At 38.2% G+C, this 21,256-nt stretch overlaps 4 protein-coding genes across 4 annotated transcripts; all 4 read right to left on the reverse strand.

The window, feature by feature from the left end:
• Positions 1-622: 622 nt before the first annotated feature.
• On the reverse strand, positions 623-9,260 carry LOC143453204 (aconitate hydratase, mitochondrial-like). The gene is made up of 18 exons (XM_076954394.1): positions 9,099-9,260; positions 7,600-7,733; positions 7,408-7,474; positions 7,159-7,269; positions 6,622-6,795; positions 5,991-6,201; positions 5,576-5,779; positions 5,266-5,357; positions 4,584-4,685; positions 3,856-3,953; positions 3,532-3,595; positions 3,013-3,198; positions 2,764-2,886; positions 2,432-2,587; positions 2,014-2,205; positions 1,646-1,778; positions 1,179-1,300; positions 623-1,016 (listed from the first exon to the last, which is right to left on the reverse strand). Exons 1-18 carry the CDS (start codon positions 9,135-9,137, stop codon positions 885-887), a joined length of 2,340 nt encoding a protein of 779 aa, XP_076810509.1. The 5' UTR covers positions 9,138-9,260; the 3' UTR covers positions 623-884.
• A 1,062-nt stretch (positions 9,261-10,322) lies between these two features.
• On the reverse strand, positions 10,323-13,508 carry LOC143453210 (integrator complex subunit 14-like). The gene is made up of 7 exons (XM_076954399.1): positions 13,211-13,508; positions 12,845-12,976; positions 12,499-12,634; positions 12,060-12,205; positions 11,530-11,645; positions 10,939-11,386; positions 10,323-10,776 (listed from the first exon to the last, which is right to left on the reverse strand). Exons 1-7 carry the CDS (start codon positions 13,448-13,450, stop codon positions 10,540-10,542), a joined length of 1,455 nt encoding a protein of 484 aa, XP_076810514.1. The 5' UTR covers positions 13,451-13,508; the 3' UTR covers positions 10,323-10,539.
• A 702-nt stretch (positions 13,509-14,210) lies between these two features.
• Positions 14,211-18,089, reverse strand: LOC143453211 (isocitrate dehydrogenase [NADP] cytoplasmic-like). Its single transcript, XM_076954401.1, has 9 exons — positions 17,928-18,089; positions 17,529-17,705; positions 17,160-17,274; positions 16,962-17,064; positions 16,630-16,807; positions 16,151-16,302; positions 15,807-15,947; positions 15,344-15,506; positions 14,211-14,923 (listed from the first exon to the last, which is right to left on the reverse strand). The coding sequence occupies exons 1-9, from the start codon at positions 18,044-18,046 to the stop codon at positions 14,833-14,835; spliced, it is 1,239 nt and encodes a 412-aa protein (XP_076810516.1). The 5' UTR covers positions 18,047-18,089; the 3' UTR covers positions 14,211-14,832.
• LOC143453212 (uncharacterized) lies at positions 18,089-20,011 on the reverse strand. The gene has a single exon (XM_076954402.1). It carries the CDS (start codon positions 19,937-19,939, stop codon positions 18,701-18,703), a length of 1,239 nt encoding a protein of 412 aa, XP_076810517.1. The 5' UTR covers positions 19,940-20,011; the 3' UTR covers positions 18,089-18,700.
• Positions 20,012-21,256: the final 1,245 nt, after the last annotated feature.

Below are 21,256 nucleotides of genomic sequence, written 5' to 3' on the forward strand. Positions count from 1 at the left end.
TAGCCAGAAAACAATCAACAACCCTGTACTTTCGGGGTCGTGTGTGATTGATATATTGAAGTGAACAACGGGAAGTTAAGTAAATATCTGACGTGTTTGAACTTATGCGCCTCAACCCCTAACCACAACGTTAAGTAATCTGCATCTTCGCAATGACATCCCTTCTTGTCCACTGCTTAAATCTGGTTTTGTATGCAGCGTGGTGTGCGGGGATGCACATTATTGCGCTGATTAACCACCAACGAGGCAATCAAGAAACATGTGTGACGGTGATAGGCAACCAACAAAAACTTCAATTACCAACCAACCTACAATCATTTCAGTCACACTCACAAACACGCTTAATGCATAGGCTAACTTTCAAAAAGCCTTATGGAAGAGAGAAGCAAAAAAACGAATGTAATTGGTTCGGATCGAAGATGAGCTTGGATCGCCGTTAGTAGTAAATCTTTCCGGTTGTTGGACGAGAAATGAGCATCACACTTTGAATATTCATATTTTACTGTTGAAGTAGGCACTGGCAATATTCATTCATGTTAAGGCCATGATATCTTTAATGTCGTGATTCGAATATTTTTATCGGGATTTTCCGTTCACAAGCTCAGTACATTGAAAGCATAAGTTCTGGAAACGGAGAATTGTATTTTGAGGATTGTTGCAGCGGATAACACGAATAATACTCACTACAATGACGGAACTTTGAACAACCACAAGATCTACAACTGGATCAAGCTCGAACTTATCAAAGCAAATATGAACATCAATTGTTGGGAAATCTCACCCATAATGTACAACAGCATTATGCACCATCCTAAACACGAACTTGAAGCAATATATTAATTTATGACGAAAATAACAAACAGCAAACGTCTCCTAACGGAACTTTATTGGGATTGTTTCATCCGGTTGAGGGCGCTACCAGCGAGGAACCATTCAATCTGGGTTTTGTTGAAGGTGTGGTTCAGCCAGATGGTGTCGCTAGAACCATCCGCGTGCGTAAGGGTGCATTCCATTTGCTGCAATATAGAGTTTCATGAAGTCAGCCATTGCTTGTGTCAGACCATTATTACGCACGAACACTGGCGTTGTAGCGGATATAAAACTGTCCACAACGACGTTAAAACATTCCCAAGACTGGTTGGCAACACTGGCGGATAGAATTATTTCAACACGCTCACCTTGCCCGGTGCAAATTCATTGAGGCCTTTAAGAGAAACCTTGTCATCAGGTCGAACTTTGTCATAATCGCTGGGGTCACTAAAGGTCAATGGAAGGAGACCTTGTTTCTTCAAGTTGGTTTCTAAGGAAACAGCGATAATAGTAAGCACAGTCCACACAAAGCGACATCTTTTGGGGGCTTGGAACATTTTTTTTGTTTCAACTAACAGACGCAACTGAGGACTTCAACAAGGCTGTTTGTCTACACCAGTGATTCTTAACTTAGATCTGAGAGTTTAATTCGTCATAAATAGCCTAGTAAGCAATAATTTTGAAGTTGGTGGTCTGCGAGAAAGGAATTATTGCAGATAGGAGTCCGCTAGTAGGAAAGGTTGTGAGCCACCGGCATAAGATAAAGTTTAATAAAATACCAAATACTAATGATAAAAGATTCAAAAGTACAAAATTAACTCAATCTTCACGTTACCATGGATACGTGCAAAGCTCTTAACAATGATTGCTCTCGCCCCCAAGTGGCGAGGTTCGAGGGCGGCGTGCTCTCGGCTGCTGCCTTCACCGTAGTTCTCGTCTCCCACCACAACCCAGTTGAGTTTGTTCGCCTGGAAATATTAACGTTATCAACAGAATTAAAAAGAATTAACTATTACCACGAGTTACACGATGTGGAAAATCTGCTCTAAATAAATTTAGGTTATAATGGTATATTACATCATAACATAGCACTGTCCAAATAAGACGTAACATTTTCCTATCCATTGTGAGCACAGAAAAGGCTTAAAGATTTTCAGAGTTGTATTCATCTGTGACTGAACTTAAGGTGCAATATTTTAGTACCTTGTAGTGCCTTGCTACGTCAGGAACCCCGCCATACTCTCCGGTGAGAACGTTCTTCACTTTGTTTGCCTCGTCGTTCTCGATATTGATGGCTCCGATCAACATATTGTTGGAGATGTTGTCTAAATGTCCCCTGTACTTAAGCCACGGTCCTGCCATGCTGATGTGGTCTGTTGTGCACTTTCCTTTCACCTGAATATGCTTATGGTTAAGTTCTGGCAACTCATGTTGCCACACACACAGCACTAGGCCTTGCTTAACCCCACTTTTAATAGTTGGCCATAATTGTATAATTTACTTGATTTCAAATTTAAAAAGCTAACTTAAACCAGGTCTAAATTGAACACTTCCACTTAATCCACTCAAATCATTGACATTAAATATCAAATACAATCTACGTTAATTGGACTTTGACAACCTTTATAAGCAAAGCCATATCAACAAGGTCCTTTCCGTTCCAAACATCAAATGGCTCAAGAAGTTGAAGACGGTTCGACTCGGGGTCGACATCGACGACAACAGACCCGCCTTCAGAGGGCGGGTGCTGGTAAGTGTCTTCACCTGGGTCAAACCCCTGCATGATTCAATGGAAATATTTGAAATGAAGCAAAATTTCGTTTATATCCTTGCATGTCTGCTAAGACTAAAAATTTAAACAGAATGAACCCGAACCTATGTGAAGCAACCAAGGAACGTCGTCGTCATGTAACCAATGACAACATGTAGCCAAGTAACAACTTAGCAACCAACCTTGGCAGGAAGTTCATCACCAGTTGGTGAATCGAACTTGAACTTTGAACCATCGGCAGCTGTTAATGAGTCAACTTCAGGGTTAAATCCAAGTTCACCGGAGAACACCATGGCCGTTACAATCTGTAGATAAAATACACTTCTAATGCAAAGTACGCATGATTTGCGAAACGTTGCGTGTGAAAACAATAACTTAAGTGAAAATGTTCTCCTACTGAAATACTAGTTCAAACAATCAACAACAGCTACCTCCGGTGATGTCACAAATGCATGAGTGGCAGGGTTGGCATCATTACGACCGGTAAAATTACGGTTGTATGATGTCACAATGGTGTTTTTCTCACCCATGGCAACATCCTTACGATCCCACTGGCCGATGCAAGGTCCGCAAGCATTGGCAAGAACAACGCCACCAACATCACGAAACACCTGAGCCTTTAACAACACAGTAATAATAAATATGTTGTCTATCTGAATCAAATCAAAGCAAATATGAAGAGAATGTAACAAAAGGGAGAAATCAAAATGCATCAAATAAAGTAGAGACCAGGTTTAGGTGTTATCAGTTGGAATTAAGTCATATATTTTGCAATGAAACGGTGGACGGCAAGTAAGCGTTAACATAGGACAAGATGTTTACAGAATTTTTTCAAGAATGAACAGATATTTCTGTCAAGATTCTACGATCTCACAGTCACTGAGTATGAGAGATTAAGATATAATGTGCAATCTTTATAAAGACGATCACTTGCAAAGAGCTGTACTCACATATCCATCCCTCTCAATGGTAGCGCGGACTTGCTCTGAACCAGGTGTGATTGTGAAGGCAGATCTGTGGACACACAATGAAGGTCAATACCGACCGTTACAGAAGCAAGTTGTTCACTTTGTTAAATTTATGATTATTATCCGTGCTAACATCTCAATCGTCATCTAAACAGTATCTAACCCCCAGTAATCACTGATTCGTTGGTTTATTTTTTGAAATCATGTCTTCCTGGTTATCACTGTGGTAATAAAGATGGTTAGATGAAATTTCTCGGCAAGACACGACTTGGAAACAAACTACATGTCAAATAAATTCCGACTTACTTTGCCTTGATCCCCTTATCACGAGCTTGCTTGCATATGTTGGCCGCCCTGCCCATGTCCTCGTAGCTGCTGTTCGTGCAACTGCCGATCAAACCAACCTGTACATCACAGAGAGTCAATGAAAGCGGAGAAGAGTCATTTTATCCTCAGAAGACAAAACCAAATTAATAATTGAGCAGACACACCATGAAAGGTGATGTTAAATTATCTGTGTGTGACTTAAAGGCAAAAATGTATCATCTAACCCAGGGCTACTCAACTCGCGGACCACGGTCCGAATGCGGACCTTTTCAGTGTTGAATCCGGACTTTATCTGTTTCAGTATTTACGCAAATGAAATCGTTCATCATTAATTTTCTTATTCCTGCTTATTCCATTAATCAGCGAGTATGTAAGTGGTAAATTAATAGCCATCCAGAGAATTATTATATTATACACTGTATTTTAATACATTTGTATGACTGTAACTTATTTCATGAGAGTTATAACGGACCTCAGCAAATTTTGAACTTTTGTAACTGGACATTTGCTAAGAATAGTTGAGTAGACCTGATCTAACCAATAACCAATCGCCCCTGGACACAAGGTTGGTTTTTGGCGCACAAGAAGTGATTACCAACTAACTAATAACTACTAAAAATAAGATTAGCAATAGCAGGTTGCTGATGAGTCGGTCACTTCATGTTTACCGCTGCAGAAAGTAACAGAATTTAATGCACAAGCATCACCTTGACTTCAAGAGGCCAACCGTTCTTCACCGCATTTTCTTTCATCTCGGAGCATGGGTTGTAGAGGTCGGGAGTGAACGGACCGTTCAGTGCCGGCTTTAACTAAAATATATTGACACACAATATATTTAGAAGTGAATTTGCATTAATAAGATACTTAGAACAACGGACGTAGAATGTGAAAAGCACAGGACAGACTTTGCGGAACCACAATCAATGCTTTAATCAGCATTTGATATTTTGCGATGACAACTCGATTGACTCGATTCGAAGTTTAAAATAACTTCAATTGACTCGCAGTCAAGTTAGAACAGCTGCGGAGGCACAAACAGAAGCTTTAGGCAAAAAAATCAATGTGATTCTACAAAATGGCATTTTTCATTATCAACCAGAATAATTTGGAGACAGCCAGTAGAAGTAATTTGATGTAAGAGTTAATATTTTATTATTAAAATGAAATTTATCGAAGTTAAGCATAAAATACAGAAGATCTGACTCGGTCACAACCACAAATATGATCATACATACATGAAGGGCTGTAAGAATATCAGTGAAAAAAATGTTATGTTTAAAAAAGAATAAATTTTTTGCTGTTCTCTGCAACTATAATTAATCAACTCTTTGCATTTATAAACACCCACACTTATAACTTTCAACACTTCAGCATAACACGTCTTCTCACCTCGTTTAAGTTTATCTTGATGAGCTCGTCGTATTGAGCGCCTTTGTCTGGAACCAAACAATCCTGCATAGCTGTAGCTGCACCGGCCACATCTGGTTCGGGAAAGAGCAATGTCATATTGAGCAGTTAACACATTGTTGAAGACACATAAAATTATCGAGCTGTGTTAGTGTAATGGTAGATCTATTCCGCCTATCGATCAATTCAACCCCGAACAATTCGGGCAACGCTAGATTAAACCCAGCACAATCCAACCAGAGGACTGTTCAATCCACAGACGTTTGTTGGATCGTCCTGGAACTATCTATACCTTGTCTGTTTGTAGCAACCAGATAATCTTTCATCCTCTTATTGTACGGGAACACTGATGTGGTGGCACCAATCTCAGCGCCCATGTTGCAGATGGTCCCCATGCCGGTGCAAGATATGGAATCCACACCAGGACCGTGGTATTCTACGATGGCACCCGTACCTCCTTTCACTGTCAGTATGTCCGCTACTTTAAGGATGACGTCTGAAACAACAACATATAACTAGGTTATATTTTGAATTTTCGTCGCAAATTGTCAGATGTTATTAACAGTTCGAACTGATCAATCGTTGTTACCGTTTGAAATCGATTGATTACGTCTTACTGAAAAACTTCAAAAACAAAAAAATTTAAAAGTCAACTTCAAAAACTATATAGATCTAATCAGAGCAACGTGCTAAATATTAACATCAACCTTTAGGTGAAGACCAGCCTGACAACTCTCCAGTAAGCTCAACGCCAATAACCTTCGGACATTTTAGCTCCCACGGAATATCGGCCATGACGTCAACCGCATCTGCCCCGCCTACTCCAATACAGAGGCCCCCTAAGCCACCACCATTGGGGGTATGACTGTCAGTTCCTATCAAGAGCACCCCAGGAAAAGCGTAATTTTCCAAGATAATCTAAGAAAATGACTGTGGTTAAGCAATGGGCAGCAACGAATTTACACACATGTTTCAAACGAATAAAAGTGTTGGTCCTGTAATACATGAACCTCCAATACTTTAGGAAAGTTCACACCATTTCTAGGACCTGCTTGATTGCATATTTTAATTTTAGCTGATGTCAGCGCCTTTTAACAAACATTGCCATAAAAAGGTTCGTGACACAGCTCACACGTAATTATAAATACAAAAAATGAAAATGGTGTTACTCGTATTAAAACTTGTAACATTGCACTGCGACGATAATGTACGGCATTTCCCACTTATACTAAACATGAACTAATAGTCATTGCAACATATTCATATGAAACAACTCTAAAAACCTACTTGTTTAGTTGCTACATATGACGCTAGACTGCCCACTGCTACTGAACTTACTTGATGAATAATGCCAGATCCTGGTTTCCAAAAGCCAACACCATATTTGGCGCCGGCAGTTTGAAGGAAGTTGTAGACCTCGGCATTGATGTCTTTGGCGCGAGCGAGATCTTGCTCTCCACCAATCTGTGCTTGAATGAGATGGTCGCAGTGGATTGTGCTGGGCACTGCTACCTATCAGTGAATAAAGAATTTCCAGATCATCTAAGAACCAAGACTATGATGCTGTACCAAAGAATGATTTAGTCAGATTTGCTGACAGTGGATGACTCTTCCGGCCAATACTTGCACTATAAGTAACGATGCCTACAGATGGGTTTCAGATTCTACCTGCCATTGATTTACCGATTTAATTTAAATTTGGTTTACCGATGTTGTGATGTTTTAATTATAAAGGCAGCCTTTAACATAGGGAAATACAACAAATGCTTAAGTTTTCTTTTCTTCGAACCCCAATTACATTCTTTGAAAAAAATTATTACAAATGTTGATAAATAATCTGCATTAGAAAAAAGTACATAAACAAATATCTCGTACTTTTGGTAATCCACTGCTGATAAATTGGAGCATGGCCATCTGTGCCGTTGCGTCTTGCATGGCGACTCGATCGGGTCTTAATCTCAGGTAACTTTCACCGCGCACAATTTCCTTTGAAATAATTATATTTTTATGAAACTTTTAGTTCAAAGCAAAGGTTTAAATATGACAAAACATAAAAACTTAATGACAACAAAACCAACAACCAATGCAACAGAATATTAAAAATTGCTTTATATCTAATCTCACCTGATTATGGGGATCATCCAAATGTCCATACAAGATCTTTTCACTCAATGTCAAAGGACGATTCAATCTGAAAAAATTAACACATATACTCACATACATATGTATATCTACATAACCTGTACGCACAAAATACGGCCAATCTATAAAGCAATCTACTGAAAGGCATTCTGGTCGATTAAATCAACTTGCCACCTTTTCTTGACAATAGAAATGTTTTCTTCCAGCCTGTCATATCTTATGACCTGGTCACTTTCTAAGCGACTCATCGCAACTGCAGCCCGGGCTTGAACCGAAACGGTGGTATGAAAGAAACGAGTGCATGATGTCTGCAAAGTAAATAATACAGATTTAGAATGCATAAATTGGGGTACATTGCGTTGTACCAGGCTGGAATGCATGGCAGTTTGATGAGAAATCGTGAATGAAGGGACACATTTTGGTGTAGCAGTGTGCACTGACATCCCAATTGCGAAGTTTATAAGGTGCACCATATGCAGTAATCTAGTGCAAGTGCAAAATGGCCGTTATGTTATATATTACTGAGTACCCCTGAATCAAAAATGTCATTCTTTTCGCAAAATAAATAGCTGCGCAGACATGTTTATTCTGAATAACTTGCAGAAATAAGCATTATTTTTTAGGCATATTGCGCAAGAGATTTCTCCCCAAAAACAGCAAGCTTAGCAATCTGGTTTGTTGTAAAATCAAGTATGGAATTAGCCTCATGAAAATATGTAGAAAATATGAAATTAGCCTTGATTACTGTATTCATCACAAATGATGTTTCCACATAAACATGTGATCTAAAATTTTGGCAATGCTGAGTCTCATGCGCGTGTGTCACATATCATGTCATGTCACATTTGCTTTGAACATTAAGTGCAATGTAGTTCACCAGTCTAAATCTAATAGTCATGTAAAGACTTTTTTTCTGTTAGAGTTTAAAAATTAGCCTATAATTTATCAATGTAACTATTTCACTGGCGTTCGTTTATCTAAGTTACTGAATCATAATATGATGACCAGCAGATTTTTGTTGATGAGTTTATCACTTTTGCTTTAGACGAGGAGAAAAAAGCAATTCTATGGCGTAGTGGTTAACGATGGGGTTCATAAGCTGGAGGTTTTATGTTCGAATCTTGCTATTGTTTGACTTCTTTTTTTGTCCAAATTTAGTTTTGATCTAATTTAGTCATGAAAGGTAGGGAAATTGTTTGGGTTGGACGGGATAAGTTTTACGTTAATTTACACTTTGGAAACATTAGTATGTCATTTTAAGTTAAATGTAAACATACATTTTAATCTACAAACTAGCCTAATTGCCATTTACTGTATCGATATTTTCCTGCTTCGGTAAACAGAGGCTGGTAAAATATGTGTAGTACCGGTACTTCACAAACCGCCGTTTACTGAAGTACGAAAATATCAAGTGCATAACCGGCGACTGTTTCCCAAAGTAGATATTTTCCAAATTTAATAACCGGCAGCTGGTGAAATAGACGCTGATAATACAATATTCTACACAATATGACGAATTAGTTTTTATAACTTGCACATGCTGAAATTCTAAAATGGAAAGTCTAGAAGGCATTAGCCATAAAATTTGCAATTGATTTTGCTCCCCGGCGCACTTAGCATTGGCAAATTTACCAATCTGGTTCTAGCACATACCGGTACACATGGCGACTTACTGGTATATTCTTCTGCAAAAGCCTCGTTATTGTCGCCATTTTGTACACTGACAAAGATGAAACGCCAAATGCAGTAAAACAATTATATCTATTCTCTGCAACTAAAACTAACAATGAATAATCACTCCCTTAAGGTCAGACTTTAAAGCCTATATGTTTTCAAGGGCAAGACCTTGCACAACAGTTTCACTGACAATTTCACTTTGTCACTTTATACAACAACGCATAACCATCTGAGTATTTTTATAGACCTCTTTAAAAAAATTCTAAATAAGTTTGTAGATGTCTTTAACATTTTTGTTTGTTTTTTAACTGGAAATTATTTTCTTGAGAAATGCTTTCGTTTACTTATTCTTTAAAATAAAAATCCTCTAATTTTTTTGCTTACAATTAAACACAAGTGAAGGTTTGGAACTAACGTTTAAATGGCAATCTCAACAAGCTTGACAAATTTGATTTGTGTGTGTCGTAAATTCGTCTATGGTAAATATTGCGGCAGCATATTTTTTTAAATCTTTCTTGTTTCTAAGCCGGCTTTAAACAAAACCTTACTAAAAGAAATAAAAATCGAGCCAAGTATTAATTACTATTGAACATAACGCAACCGCCAAAACCAGGGTCTTACATAGTCATAGTCCTCTTAGCGCCGGGACTTTAATCCAATAATAATGTAACCCGTTGTTGGATGCGAACGCATTGTTGCAAACACAAATTACGAGTAGAAATAGAATCACACACGAAGTTAGTTTAACATAACGTTTAAGGTTCTCAGGTTTAAATCTAGACAATAAAACAACTGTAAGTAGCCGGAGCCAAGTACTCAAGTAGACTTGAAAAGTAAACGTGCCCGTACGTTTCTAAATGAGGAGCTTATGGTATATTGAGGAATAATTACATGTTTGTGTGTGAGATAGAAATAAAAAGTAATCCATTTGTTGTGGCGGCTGTTAACTCGCCTTTGATGTTTGACGACGCCACAACAATCACTTCACTTATTTATACACATATCTGTTGCATTTGTTTACAGAAATGTCTTTCAAGTCTAATTTCAAATTAGTGTTATTTTTTTCTTTAAAGCGAGAAGATTTTCATTAGTAAGCACAATCTTCCGATGTCTATCAAACTTTGGTGAGTGCTTAAGCTAAATTGTTCAGCTGGAAAAACAAACCAACCCAAGTCAAGGGGAACACTATATAGTAATTTTACACTAAACCACTCCGGAACTCACACAATTAAATTTTATTTTAACAAAAACTTATAAGTAGAATAGAGAAACAGCAAGTATTTTCAATAGCATTCCTGTCCAATAAAAATTGACCCACAACACTTCTCAACATCAAACATGACCGTCTTAGAAGTTCGAGTTGCTTTCTCTGCAAACTATCCTTGTGTCCATCGAGCGTTACCATTAAGCTCCATGATGAAGTAACAGTTGACGTCACTACCGGTTAAATTTGAAATCTGTTTTCAAAGGTTCAAGGTTGTGTTCATAACCGGCTCCGACCGACGCTTTCAGTTCTCGAGCTGCGTGGGAAAGTTGGAGCATAGCTTCCGGTTGAGCTGTTCCGGGCAGTAAGGTGCACTCCCGCTCCAAAAGAGACGAAATTCCTTCCAGGAGTTCATGAAAACCGAAAGCGAGAGCAGCTCGTCTTAATCTGTTCAAATCCTTGTAGAAAACCTGGCAATGATTGTTAACACATAACGATAATAAACTGGAAACACCGCTCCTATACTGGATCACTCATCAACGAAATCACTCGATTTAGCTGATGTTGATGTTTAAAGTAATTTTAAAGGAACACAAAAAAGATGACGTTAAATACCAAAGCCTCCTTCCCACCTGTGACTTCTCCGGTAACTTCTTTGCGCTTCTCAAAATCTTTTGAATGTCAGTCTGGAGTCCGGTGGGCCTGGTCCATGCCACTGTAGGTTGCGCGTAACTTCGCTTTGAGCCCTTTCTCGGCTGCACCGGAAACGTCGGAGTTTCAATCTTTTTTCCTGTAGATGGCAGTAGAGAGGAAGGACCGAGTTGGCGGATATTTCCAAGCCAAGGTACAGATTCGGCACCGGGAGGCAGTAGAGAGAGAACCAGATTTGATTTTGTTTTACTACAGGGCCAGGAATAGATAACTCCGTAGTTATTTGGTGAAACTTTCACCAAAGCAACCTTGTTCTCAATTTTCAAGCTCCCATGTAAGACAATGGCCATGGCTGGGCTTCCAGCAAAGTCTTTGGTTTCGTCAGGGTTCTGTGATGTCTCTTTATCAGCGACCGGTGATAGCAAGTGCCTAAGAACCAATTTCAATATTAACTGCGTCTGAATGCAAAGTTACATTCTCCACAATGTATTTCTACGCAACTACTCATATCAGTACAAAATAACAGTACTGGAACACAAACGTAACTAGGTCTGTCAAAATTTCCAACTCACCTTGACAAAACTGGGGGATTTCCCACATCAGCAACGTCAAGGAAGCCGACGATCTGAAACGAATCATCAAATTCTTCTCCAGTCTTGTCTGCGACTGGAGCTGGGTAAAGAGCAACCTGGAAGATTTTATGCAAAATATTTTGGTCTCGACATCAACCTCTGATGCTGCTGATTCTGTTCTAACTTGTAGTTACTTTCAAATCGCTTTCGTTATATTTAAAATTTTCAATTTTCACACTTTCAATTCATTTTATTCAAATTTTTTACTATCAATTATTCCTTTTCAGTATTCAGTAAAAGGTCAGAAAAATGAATAAAGTAAAACCCTTAAATCAGATAATTCAAAATCTGCTTAAAACCTGGTTTGTATTTCCTGAATTACAATCAAATTGTTACAAATGAACTCCAAACAATGATTAACAATTTTGCATGAAACACATTTTTTTAATTATTAAATAAAAATACAATTTTATAGTTAAAATAAAGTAAAAAAAAATCAAACAGCCATTCATAAAAAGTGAGGCACATACCTGGCTGCTTAAGCTTCCACATTTCAAATTGATCTCAAAGATTTTGAAACGATCGTTCAGAAACTTTTCAAGCTCATTTTTCATGGTCGAAATCACTTCATGTTCATTCAACCGTGACTTTAACAGAGATGTTATTGATCCTTTACCTATTGCAACAAAAACATGTTATTGTTACAACACAAATATAAACCTATCAAAACATGTCATTTGTCAACCACAACAAATTGTTCTGAAAAAGGTCTGTATCTTTATACAACGAAAACTTTATTTTGAAATCAATGAGCTTGACACATCTGCCAATTACATGGAATATAGTTTTATTACACAATTGTCATATTTTAGAGACTACCAACCTACAAGCATCATAATCGAAAAGTAGAATATATTCTGCTTATGAACTTATCCACAATAATCATCCTGATTCATAAAATTTTCTCACCACTGTTTTGTTCAAGAATGTTTTTGAGGCATGTCATACATCCACTAGACGTCAGTGAAGACGTGCTTTCAAGGCACAAAATGTGAAGGTTGCCCGGAAATTCAAAGAGAGTTCGAGATGGTGCGATCGTAATGTCCTTAAACCCACAATAAAGTGAGTAACATCGATGACAAAAAAAAAAGCACTGATGATATTAAATGGTTTTTTAAACAACTGCGTAAACGCAAATTTGCACTCAACATAATTTTGTGAATTTAATGATTATGACCAGTTCAAATTCCAGGGGCACATCATCTCTACCAACATATTAAACAATCTGTCATTGCTGCAGAAAATACCAGTCCACCTCAGGCCAAGATAATCGTCCGTCTGTGATGATGATAATATGACAAGGTTCCATGTAGCCCCAAGTTTCAACGACAAACTGGTTTAAATAGGAGACGAGTTGAGAAAACAGAGATTTGTCACGAACCTTCATCTAAGTCATAAAAAATAAACTTGACACTGACAAAACAACTATACATATTAGTTAGACTAGAAAGTCTTCATATACATCTTATCCCTATTGGAAGTTGAAAGTTTGTATGCACAAAGTCGGCTTATGTGCCAATTTTATGGCAAAAACGCTTTACCATTTATTGGCGCACTGAAAGCTAACTCTCCAATAGGGTATTTAACACACACTTTTCATATGGTAAAGTAATGCCGCCACCTTTGCAATGGACAATTTCAAATGAGCATAGTCCCGGCTAAACTCAGATAATTTCTCAACATCAGATGAAAATGATAGGACTGCCAGATGTTCCAGTTTCATCTTTTCGGCGAAAAACTCTAAAATTTGCATTCCACATTCTGAAGCCAGTTTCAATTTTGACAAAACGTTGCCTTCCTTGTTTGGAGCGGACCAACTGTGCATGGACGCTGAACAGTCCATTGCAATAACTGTCGGCATATTTAGCCTCGATTAATTATTATCCTAAGCTAACCAAGATGGCAACATCCAAGTATCCAAGATGGCAACACTATAAGCACAATGACGTCATAAGGAGACTTTAGTCACAAACACAAACACGATTCAGAATGGAAAATGCCAGGACGCACTTTCTGTTAGGGAAATAACCACTTTTATACCATGAATTCATTCATTTTCTTTCTCGTCTTCAACGTGGGGGACAAAAAAACTGTGCGGAAAATATATTAGTAGTTATTGAAAATAATTTCCACAATTTGCACGGGCAATTGTGACAAGACCTCGTGGTCAAAACCGTGCATTAAGAAGCAATAGGAAAATGTTGGAAAGTTATTACCGTCAGCACGACCACCAAACACAAACTACAAACATTGATGACATTGGAACTTATTTTAAACACAGGATAAAGATCAGATAGATGTGGAAGCAGAAAGGTATGACGTCAAAGAAATTTTCATCACTTGAAGCTCGTCATTGATCGCACTGGGTCCATTCCAAGTTGCTCGTCATGCGGCTTTCGACTTTCTGTCCGCTAGTTGACGGCAGAGCATCTACACACAAAGAGGCGTTTCTCAGTTAAAAAGAAATTTTTCGGAATAAGTTTCAAACAGCAAACTCTTTTCATCAAAAAAAGATGTTAAGTTATTTTATTGCTGATAAACTCTATACGTTTGGCCTTATTTGTTAGTTACCCTGTTTCCATCCGACTGACTTCAAGTGAAAATTAAACACAACGACCACATTGGCAAATTGATTGTTTATTTCATGATTACTACACGTCGGTACAACATGACCATAAAGCATTTGAAATACATAGCGTAGATATTCCGCTCTTCGTCGCTCAATAGCGAGCGAGATGGTGTAAGGTACTGATCACTCGGTGTCGCCAAACCACGTGCAAAATAATCAGTTTGAGCGCCAAAATAATAATGCATAGAAATCAGAAACTCGAGTACATCAGGTGTTAGTTGAATACAATTAAATGCAAAATCTGTTAATGGAAATTAATCTCTTAAGTCCAAGATAGTGCTTTTCAATAACGAATGCTTCATCAGAAAAACTAAGCCTTGACTGCATAATATTTGCTAATTGTAGGTTAACAGAGAATTGAAATGACACAACAGTGATAAAATGTAAAATACTGGAGATATGTCATAGGTACTAATTGCTATAGAAATAGTGAAATCATTGCACAAATCTAATAACAAACTTCTTTGCAAATTAATCATTAACCATCCAAAGTACGGCCATGGTGCAATAAGATGGTGCTGATCGTGGTAACGGTTATAATATCAACATACAAATAATCCTAGAATACAATATAATTAGCCATCCACACATCGACCACATAAGATGGTACTAAATCATAGTTGAGATTTGTTCAACTTCAAAGCAAGATTCTCGGCAAGCTTGTCCATGAACTCATGCGTATTCAGATAATCTGATCTAGTGACACTGAAAGCGAAAAGATAAATCACAGTTACACAGCGTACTCATTGAAAGATTTAATTCATTCAGCATCGGAACACTCTGGTTTGACAGTTAGTCATTTTTTCACCTTAAAAACCGACAGCTTGCTGCCGGTATCAAGTATACATTGATAGCATTTATCACGCTTCAGCACAGCTAAAGTAACACTTTGAATCGTAAAAATACTTCCTTTTAAAAATAGTAATTTATTTTAGAATTAGAATTTTTTAATGAATTAAATTTAAATTTTTAATTTTAGAAGAATTAAGCTGAACGTTACTGATAAGTCAGAGCTGTTGGGTTTAAAAAAGACATCAAATAACGCAATATTGCATTTCTGACAATTTGGGATAGGCCTGGGATAGGTTGTGCCCTTAAGGTGAATTTCCAGCCAACAAGACTTACTTGGCCAATCCCTTGACGCAAATAGCAAGATCTTTTGTCATGAAACCGGCCTGGATGGTATCCACACAAACATCCTCCAGCGCGGCTGCAAACTTCCCTAGCTCCTCATTTGAGTCAATTTTTGCTCGATGCAACAACCCTCTTGTCCACGCAAATATTGAAGCTAATATCAAGTATATGAATGATAAGAAATAAAGATTTATTCTGTTAAAGTAAATACTTAAATCTGTTAAAGTCCTTCCCAGAAATACATCCCCAGGAAGAGAAATTCACAAAATACTGCAAAGAATAAATCTTCAATGAAAAAGACAACAACAAACTTCAGACAAAAATTAAAAGTACTGACAACAAAATTCATTAAAACATTCATATCCATACTATTATTGCATCGTGGTGAGATTATTGAGTAGTTTGATGCTGAAACTTAATATCTGGAGATTGGTTGGAATTGAACTCAACTTGCCTATAGGATTGGTTGAAGTTTCTTTGCCTTGTTGGTGTTGCCTGTAATGTCTTGTCACCGTCCCGTGAGCAGCCTCGGCCTCGACAGTCTCACCGTCTGGACACACGAGGACACTAGTCATCATGCCAAGCGAACCGTAACCTTTAAATAAAATTGAGATGGGGTTGAAATGTTGCTGTTATAAGATGTTAATGGGTTGTTTGAACATCTACAGATTTGAAAGCGAATCTCCAGATAATAGTAACAACAACACAAATGAGCAAGACATGCAGTTGACAGCCTAATTCAAACACTACGTCAAACACAAAGTATGATATAATGTGTCTACTACACGAATCTGTTACCTTGAGCAACAGAGTCTGACTGGACATCACCGTCGTAATTCTTGCACGCCCAAACAAAGCCTCCTTCTGACTTCAATGCATATGCAACCATGTCGTCGATTAAACGATGTTCGTACCAGATCCCTGCCTTCTTGTATGAGCTTTTGTATTTCCTGTAGAAGCATTTTCATTCAGTTACTGCGCTGAATGGAAAGCAAGCACGTATAATAAACAAACGAGTGTTGCATCTCAATAGTTGACTCATGCATTATAGCTTGTTGTTATCGTCACTTAATGCCGATAAAGGTGAAAGCGTATCGAAGCTAGGGTTAGAAGAAGGTTAATGTAGCAGCGTTGCATTAACGGACAAAAAACATTTTTGTGGATTATTTTCTAATTTGGCAGTTTTCTAAAACAAGTTTCAAAATAAAAAGGGCGTCACTGAACGTCACTTAATGTTCATCCCTTCTCTCACGACATCAATCTTCCATCAAGATCACCTCTCGTAAACATCCTGGAAAATGTCCTTGAACCTTCCGTCGTACTTCTTCAGGATCGTGTTCTTCGTGCTGAGGTAAAGCGGCCATCCCTTCTGCAGCGCAAACTTCAAGCATGAGTGAGCAAAGTCTTCAATCGACTTATCTGTGTTGTACATTGCCATGGCAACACCACCACCATCTAAAAATATGAAAAAGTCGTTGAAACACTTTAAAAAAGAACTTTAAAATTTCTCTTAAAATTTAATTACAAAAATTTTCGAACTTAAAGAAAAGTTAATCCATAGCCACAGGTGGGCTAAACATAAACATGCGGAACGTTCAAGAAGTTTCACCTTTAAAAGTAAAGACCGGGAGCTCGAGAACTTCGCCGTTGTCCGCTTTGTACTTTATCGTCACCTCCCCAGGGCCAGGAACAACAAAATCGGTCGCTTTGTACTGCAACGAACGACAATTACATGCAACGGCACCACTGGCTATTACTGCATGTAAAGAATGTTAAGTGACAGAAGTATTGCATGATAAAGTATTACCTGGTCTCCGTGAGCGTGTCTACCAATCACGATCGATTTCTTCCATGTTGTAACAAGGCGAGGAATATTCTCACAAATTATCGCCTCTCGGAAAACTGTTCCACCGAGAATGTTTCTGTTAAGTAAAATTACTTATCAACCATTGTGCTGAAAAATGTGTTTAAGTACCACCGGGCATCCACTCGCACTAGTTACTTTTGACAAAGTACAAAACAAGAATCACAATGCAACAACAATTATAATTGCGACTATAATCAACATGTCTACGCAGTAATAACCACATTTCAATGCTCTGTGTACTGCAGTTGTTATCAGAACAATCTGTTTTAGAAATCAGGACTAAATAGTTTCAGAATCGAATAAACCCACCTGATGGTTCCATTTGGTGACTTCCACATCTTCTTGAGCTTAAACTCCTCAACTCTATTCTCATCCGGAGTTATTGTGGCACACTTTATGCCGACCTTGTACTTTTTCACAGCTTCCGCAGCTTCTACAGTGACCTTGTCATCGGTTTCGTCACGATATTGAATCGACAAATCGTAACTGAAACAACAATTATGAAACTGATGTGGCACAAAGCAGGTGATGGGCGTTAAGTTCAGCCCAGTGAGCTGTTGGTTAGTTGACCATTATCTAACAAATCCTTTAATGTTTGAATCGATTCGTTGGACATTTATAGATGACTGAAACTTTAAAACAAACTAAAACCTCAGAGCTTCAACGTATAAACACAACAGAAAAAATAGACAAAGATAGAAAACCTACCACTTAATATCGAGGTCTACGTAAGGAAAAATCAACTTGTCTTTGATAATTTCCCAGATTATTCTCGTCATCTCGTCGCCTTTCATCTCCACAACAGTTCCACCGTTTATCTTGCCCATTATGATCGTAACTTTAACGTAAAACTAGTCAGATAAATGCCACTAAAAAAACAAACAGTAAACCATCAACAAATGACACGAACGATCAAATGATAGCAACAAACTCATCCTGCCACACAAGCCACTCTATGGTGATATTTTATGGGTGATATATAACTGGGTTTCACCCATAAACTGAATACAAAATATCAATGATAATCTATTAAATGCTATTGGGCAACCTACGCGTCATATTTACAAAAAATAAACATTAAATGCGCGACAACGGCCAGTGTGAAGCTTGTCAAAACTTTCTGGAGCAAATCAGCTCAATTTTTGAATATATTGAAAGAAAATGCGAGAAAATCAACCTCTTAGTGTCAAGTTTGTTCAAATCCAATTAGTCGAGCTGCTCAAGAAGTGAAACAACTATGCAATTATATTAATATTATTTACTTATGTACAACACATACCACGACCTATAAACATTGTCGCAATGTCGCTTATAATCAGAGGCAGCACAACTAAGTCCATTTACAGCCAGAAACGTTGCTGCTTGCTATGGTGCCAAACGCACTAAAACAAAAGCACATCTATTGTCTCCACAAGCAACCCGATGTGGCCAATCACTTCTTTTTATGGCACGATGCCACAGTTTTGTTGGTTAAACGTGTCTCAGACATCGGTAGAGGACATAGTGCGAATTATCGGAATCTCAATGTCATCTGAATCGTGAACCTTGGACATATGCTCCTGTAGAACATCTGGGTCTGTGAATTCTCCTCCACACGCCTCACATTTGTATAAGATCTCGAACACTTCCTGCTTTGAGAAATCGTCTTCTTCAACTACTTCATTCGGAGGAATCAACTTTTGCCTTCCATCTTGCTGAACTTCAGCATTATGAACTGACGGGTCGTAACCTTTTGCTTGATCCGAATGATCATCAATCAAATGACTGGCCACAACATGGCGCTTTAAATCACTGGGGCTTATGAAGCCCTTACCGCAAATGTCACAGCGATGTTTGTAATCTTTTGTGTGTTGGGTGATCTCGTGTTGACGAAGATTGCCAGCGTGGGTGAACGTGACCGGACAGAAAGAACATTTGAATGGTTTTATCCCGCTATGAAGTCGAAGATGAGTTGTCAGATGACCGTGTTGGACAAACTTCTTGCCGCAGATCGTGCATTGGTAAGGACGTTCACCAGTATGGGTACGCATGTGGGTGCGAAGGTTACTGGAATGTCCGAAACTGACTCCACATTCTTGACAAGTAAATGGACGCTTTTGATCATGCTTCATGCTTATATGGGCAGACAAGGTTCCAGCCGTTTTGTAACGACCTTTGCAGATATGGCACTGAAAGGGTTTGACGTCAGAATGAGTGCGCTTATGTTGTTGCACTCCGGCCCGCTGATTGAATGCTTTTCCGCATATTTCACACTGGTAGGGTTTTTCAACAGTGTGTGTTCGCATGTGCTGAATGATGGAAGTCTTTACCTTGGTAAAGTAATCACAGAATGGACATTTTAACTGATCTTCAACCACAATGGGAGGATGAAATTCTTTTACATGATCCGCGAAAAGCTTTGGGGTGTCGAAAACTTCATCGCAGAGCTGACAGGTTTGGATCGGATCGTTTTTGTTGGAGCCGATTTTTGAGTACCCGTATCGTGTTTTGCTGCTGACCGCCTTTCGAACAGCCCGCCTTGGTTCGTCATCACCATCTTCATCTTCGTCGTGCATTGTGTCAACGTACACAGACATCTCATACTGATCTTTCATCATATTAACTTCGTCTTCCATGAAATATTCCTCAGGATTTTCGATCTCGTTGAGGTCGCCAACATCGATCACAATTGTTGTTCCTTCTTCCAAAGACATGTCAAAAACTTCGGCAGTTTCAGTCATTTTAATTTAACTTTCACCCGTAGGTTCGTATTTAATTTGCCTCAAACGGCCCAGCTGTAAATCAAAACATTTCTATTTATTTATTGCAAATTGAAACCACCACTACATTGCTCCCGGCCTTTCCTGTGCATTATTTTCAACATGAACAGCCAAGCGTAAAAAATAATTTTGTGTGAAAACTTTCCACACCATTTCTACTATATATAGGATTTAGCACTTTGCCATTACATGCTCATGCTAAATGGAATACAAATGGATTGTTAAATGGAATGGAATTTAATTCTAATTATTTGTGAAATATTTATGTATCTATGGATATAGTAATTTATTAACATGCTATAAATTTCATAACATTTTGTATATACGAGTATAAGTCGACCCCTAGTTTTTCTCTTAAAATCGAAGATATTTTTATAATGTTACTAAAGTGTGTAAGTCGACTAGCTCGGGGCTTCTCAAACTTTTTGGGTCTGCGACCCCTTGAGAGGTAGCCTACATGTTAATGATGTTAAAACAATAAACGTCCAATTACAAATCTCAAGTGGTATTTTTGTCTCTACATGCAGTAATAAAAGAATCTCGTAATGGAAACAGTAAAGCGAATAAAAAATATTCAAAAAAACAATTCATTTTATAAAAATTAAAATTGTTTCGCGACCCCAAAAAGGGCCACGGCTCACAGTTTGAGAAGTTATTCCCTAGCTTGCCAGTACTTGCATGACTGTAAACTTTAGCAGCACTTCTTTAAGACAAGCCTACAAAGAACTTGTGTGACACAAGTGATAATCGTCTCGTGTGTGCAAGCGACAGGTGTGCCAGTTGATAGGCGTACTAGTTGTTGTGAATTTATTTATATGAAACGGCCAGTAAGCGCAATAAATTCACGGCAAAGTTTCAGCTAACTGTTGTTGAAATTGCCGAAAAAACTTACAATTCTGCCGCTGCCCGGGAGAATCAGCAAAAAACAGCGATAGCGATGTGATGACAGCGATAATAGTGAAGAAGTATTTGATGGATTTTAAAACTGACGAATTATCGCATTGCATCTTCTGGCTTTATTTCGTATTGTTGGTTGCTATTTGGTGTTTTTGTGATAAAACATTTTTCTTTTATCGGAGAGCTTTCCGTACTTTGAATGTGTCAGATACTGTGCTATTACCTCGACTTGAAGTTTTTTCCCTGGCTTGTCCCGGTCGGAGCCAGCTCTTTGGGGTGAAAATTAGTCGTGAAATCAGTGGTTATGATCTTTATCTAAGAGGCTCTTAAAAGAGATTTTTAGTCATTACTATAAACTGCAAGATATTTGACCAAATACAG

This window comes from Clavelina lepadiformis, chromosome 4, assembly GCF_947623445.1.
Source record: "Clavelina lepadiformis chromosome 4, kaClaLepa1.1, whole genome shotgun sequence".
NCBI lineage: Eukaryota > Metazoa > Chordata > Ascidiacea > Aplousobranchia > Clavelinidae > Clavelina > Clavelina lepadiformis.

What these genes read in the sequence shown, in the direction of transcription:
- LOC143453204 (XM_076954394.1), bottom strand. Translation starts at nt 9,137, where the DNA reads ATGGCGACAATAACGAGGCTTTTGCAGAAGAATATACCA. An exon ending in GTTGGCCTCTTGAAGTCAAG is followed by an intron (nt 3,954 to 4,583) that starts GTGATGCTTGTG and finishes TGTGATGTACAG; the next exon opens with GTTGGTTTGATCGGCAGTTG. An exon ending in ATGAATTTGCACCGGGCAAG is followed by an intron (nt 1,017 to 1,178) that starts GTGAGCGTGTTG and finishes TCTATATTGCAG; the next exon opens with CAAATGGAATGCACCCTTAC.
- LOC143453210 (XM_076954399.1), bottom strand. Translation starts at nt 13,450, where the DNA reads ATGCCGACAGTTATTGCAATGGACTGTTCAGCGTCCATGCACAGTTGG. An exon ending in GACGATTATCTTGGCCTGAG is followed by an intron (nt 12,635 to 12,844) that starts GTGGACTGGTAT and finishes TGTGGGTTTAAG; the next exon opens with GACATTACGATCGCACCATC. An exon ending in AGTTACCGGAGAAGTCACAG is followed by an intron (nt 10,777 to 10,938) that starts GTGGGAAGGAGG and finishes AATCATTGCCAG; the next exon opens with GTTTTCTACAAGGATTTGAA.
- LOC143453211 (XM_076954401.1), bottom strand. Translation starts at nt 18,046, where the DNA reads ATGGGCAAGATAAACGGTGGAACTGTTGTGGAGATGAAAGGCGACGAG. An exon ending in GTAGACCTCGATATTAAGTG is followed by an intron (nt 17,706 to 17,927) that starts GTAGGTTTTCTA and finishes TTGTTGTTTCAG; the next exon opens with TTACGATTTGTCGATTCAAT. An exon ending in TCACCAAATGGAACCATCAG is followed by an intron (nt 17,275 to 17,528) that starts GTGGGTTTATTC and finishes TTTACTTAACAG; the next exon opens with AAACATTCTCGGTGGAACAG.
- LOC143453212 (XM_076954402.1), bottom strand. Translation starts at nt 19,939, where the DNA reads ATGACTGAAACTGCCGAAGTTTTTGACATGTCTTTGGAAGAAGGAACA.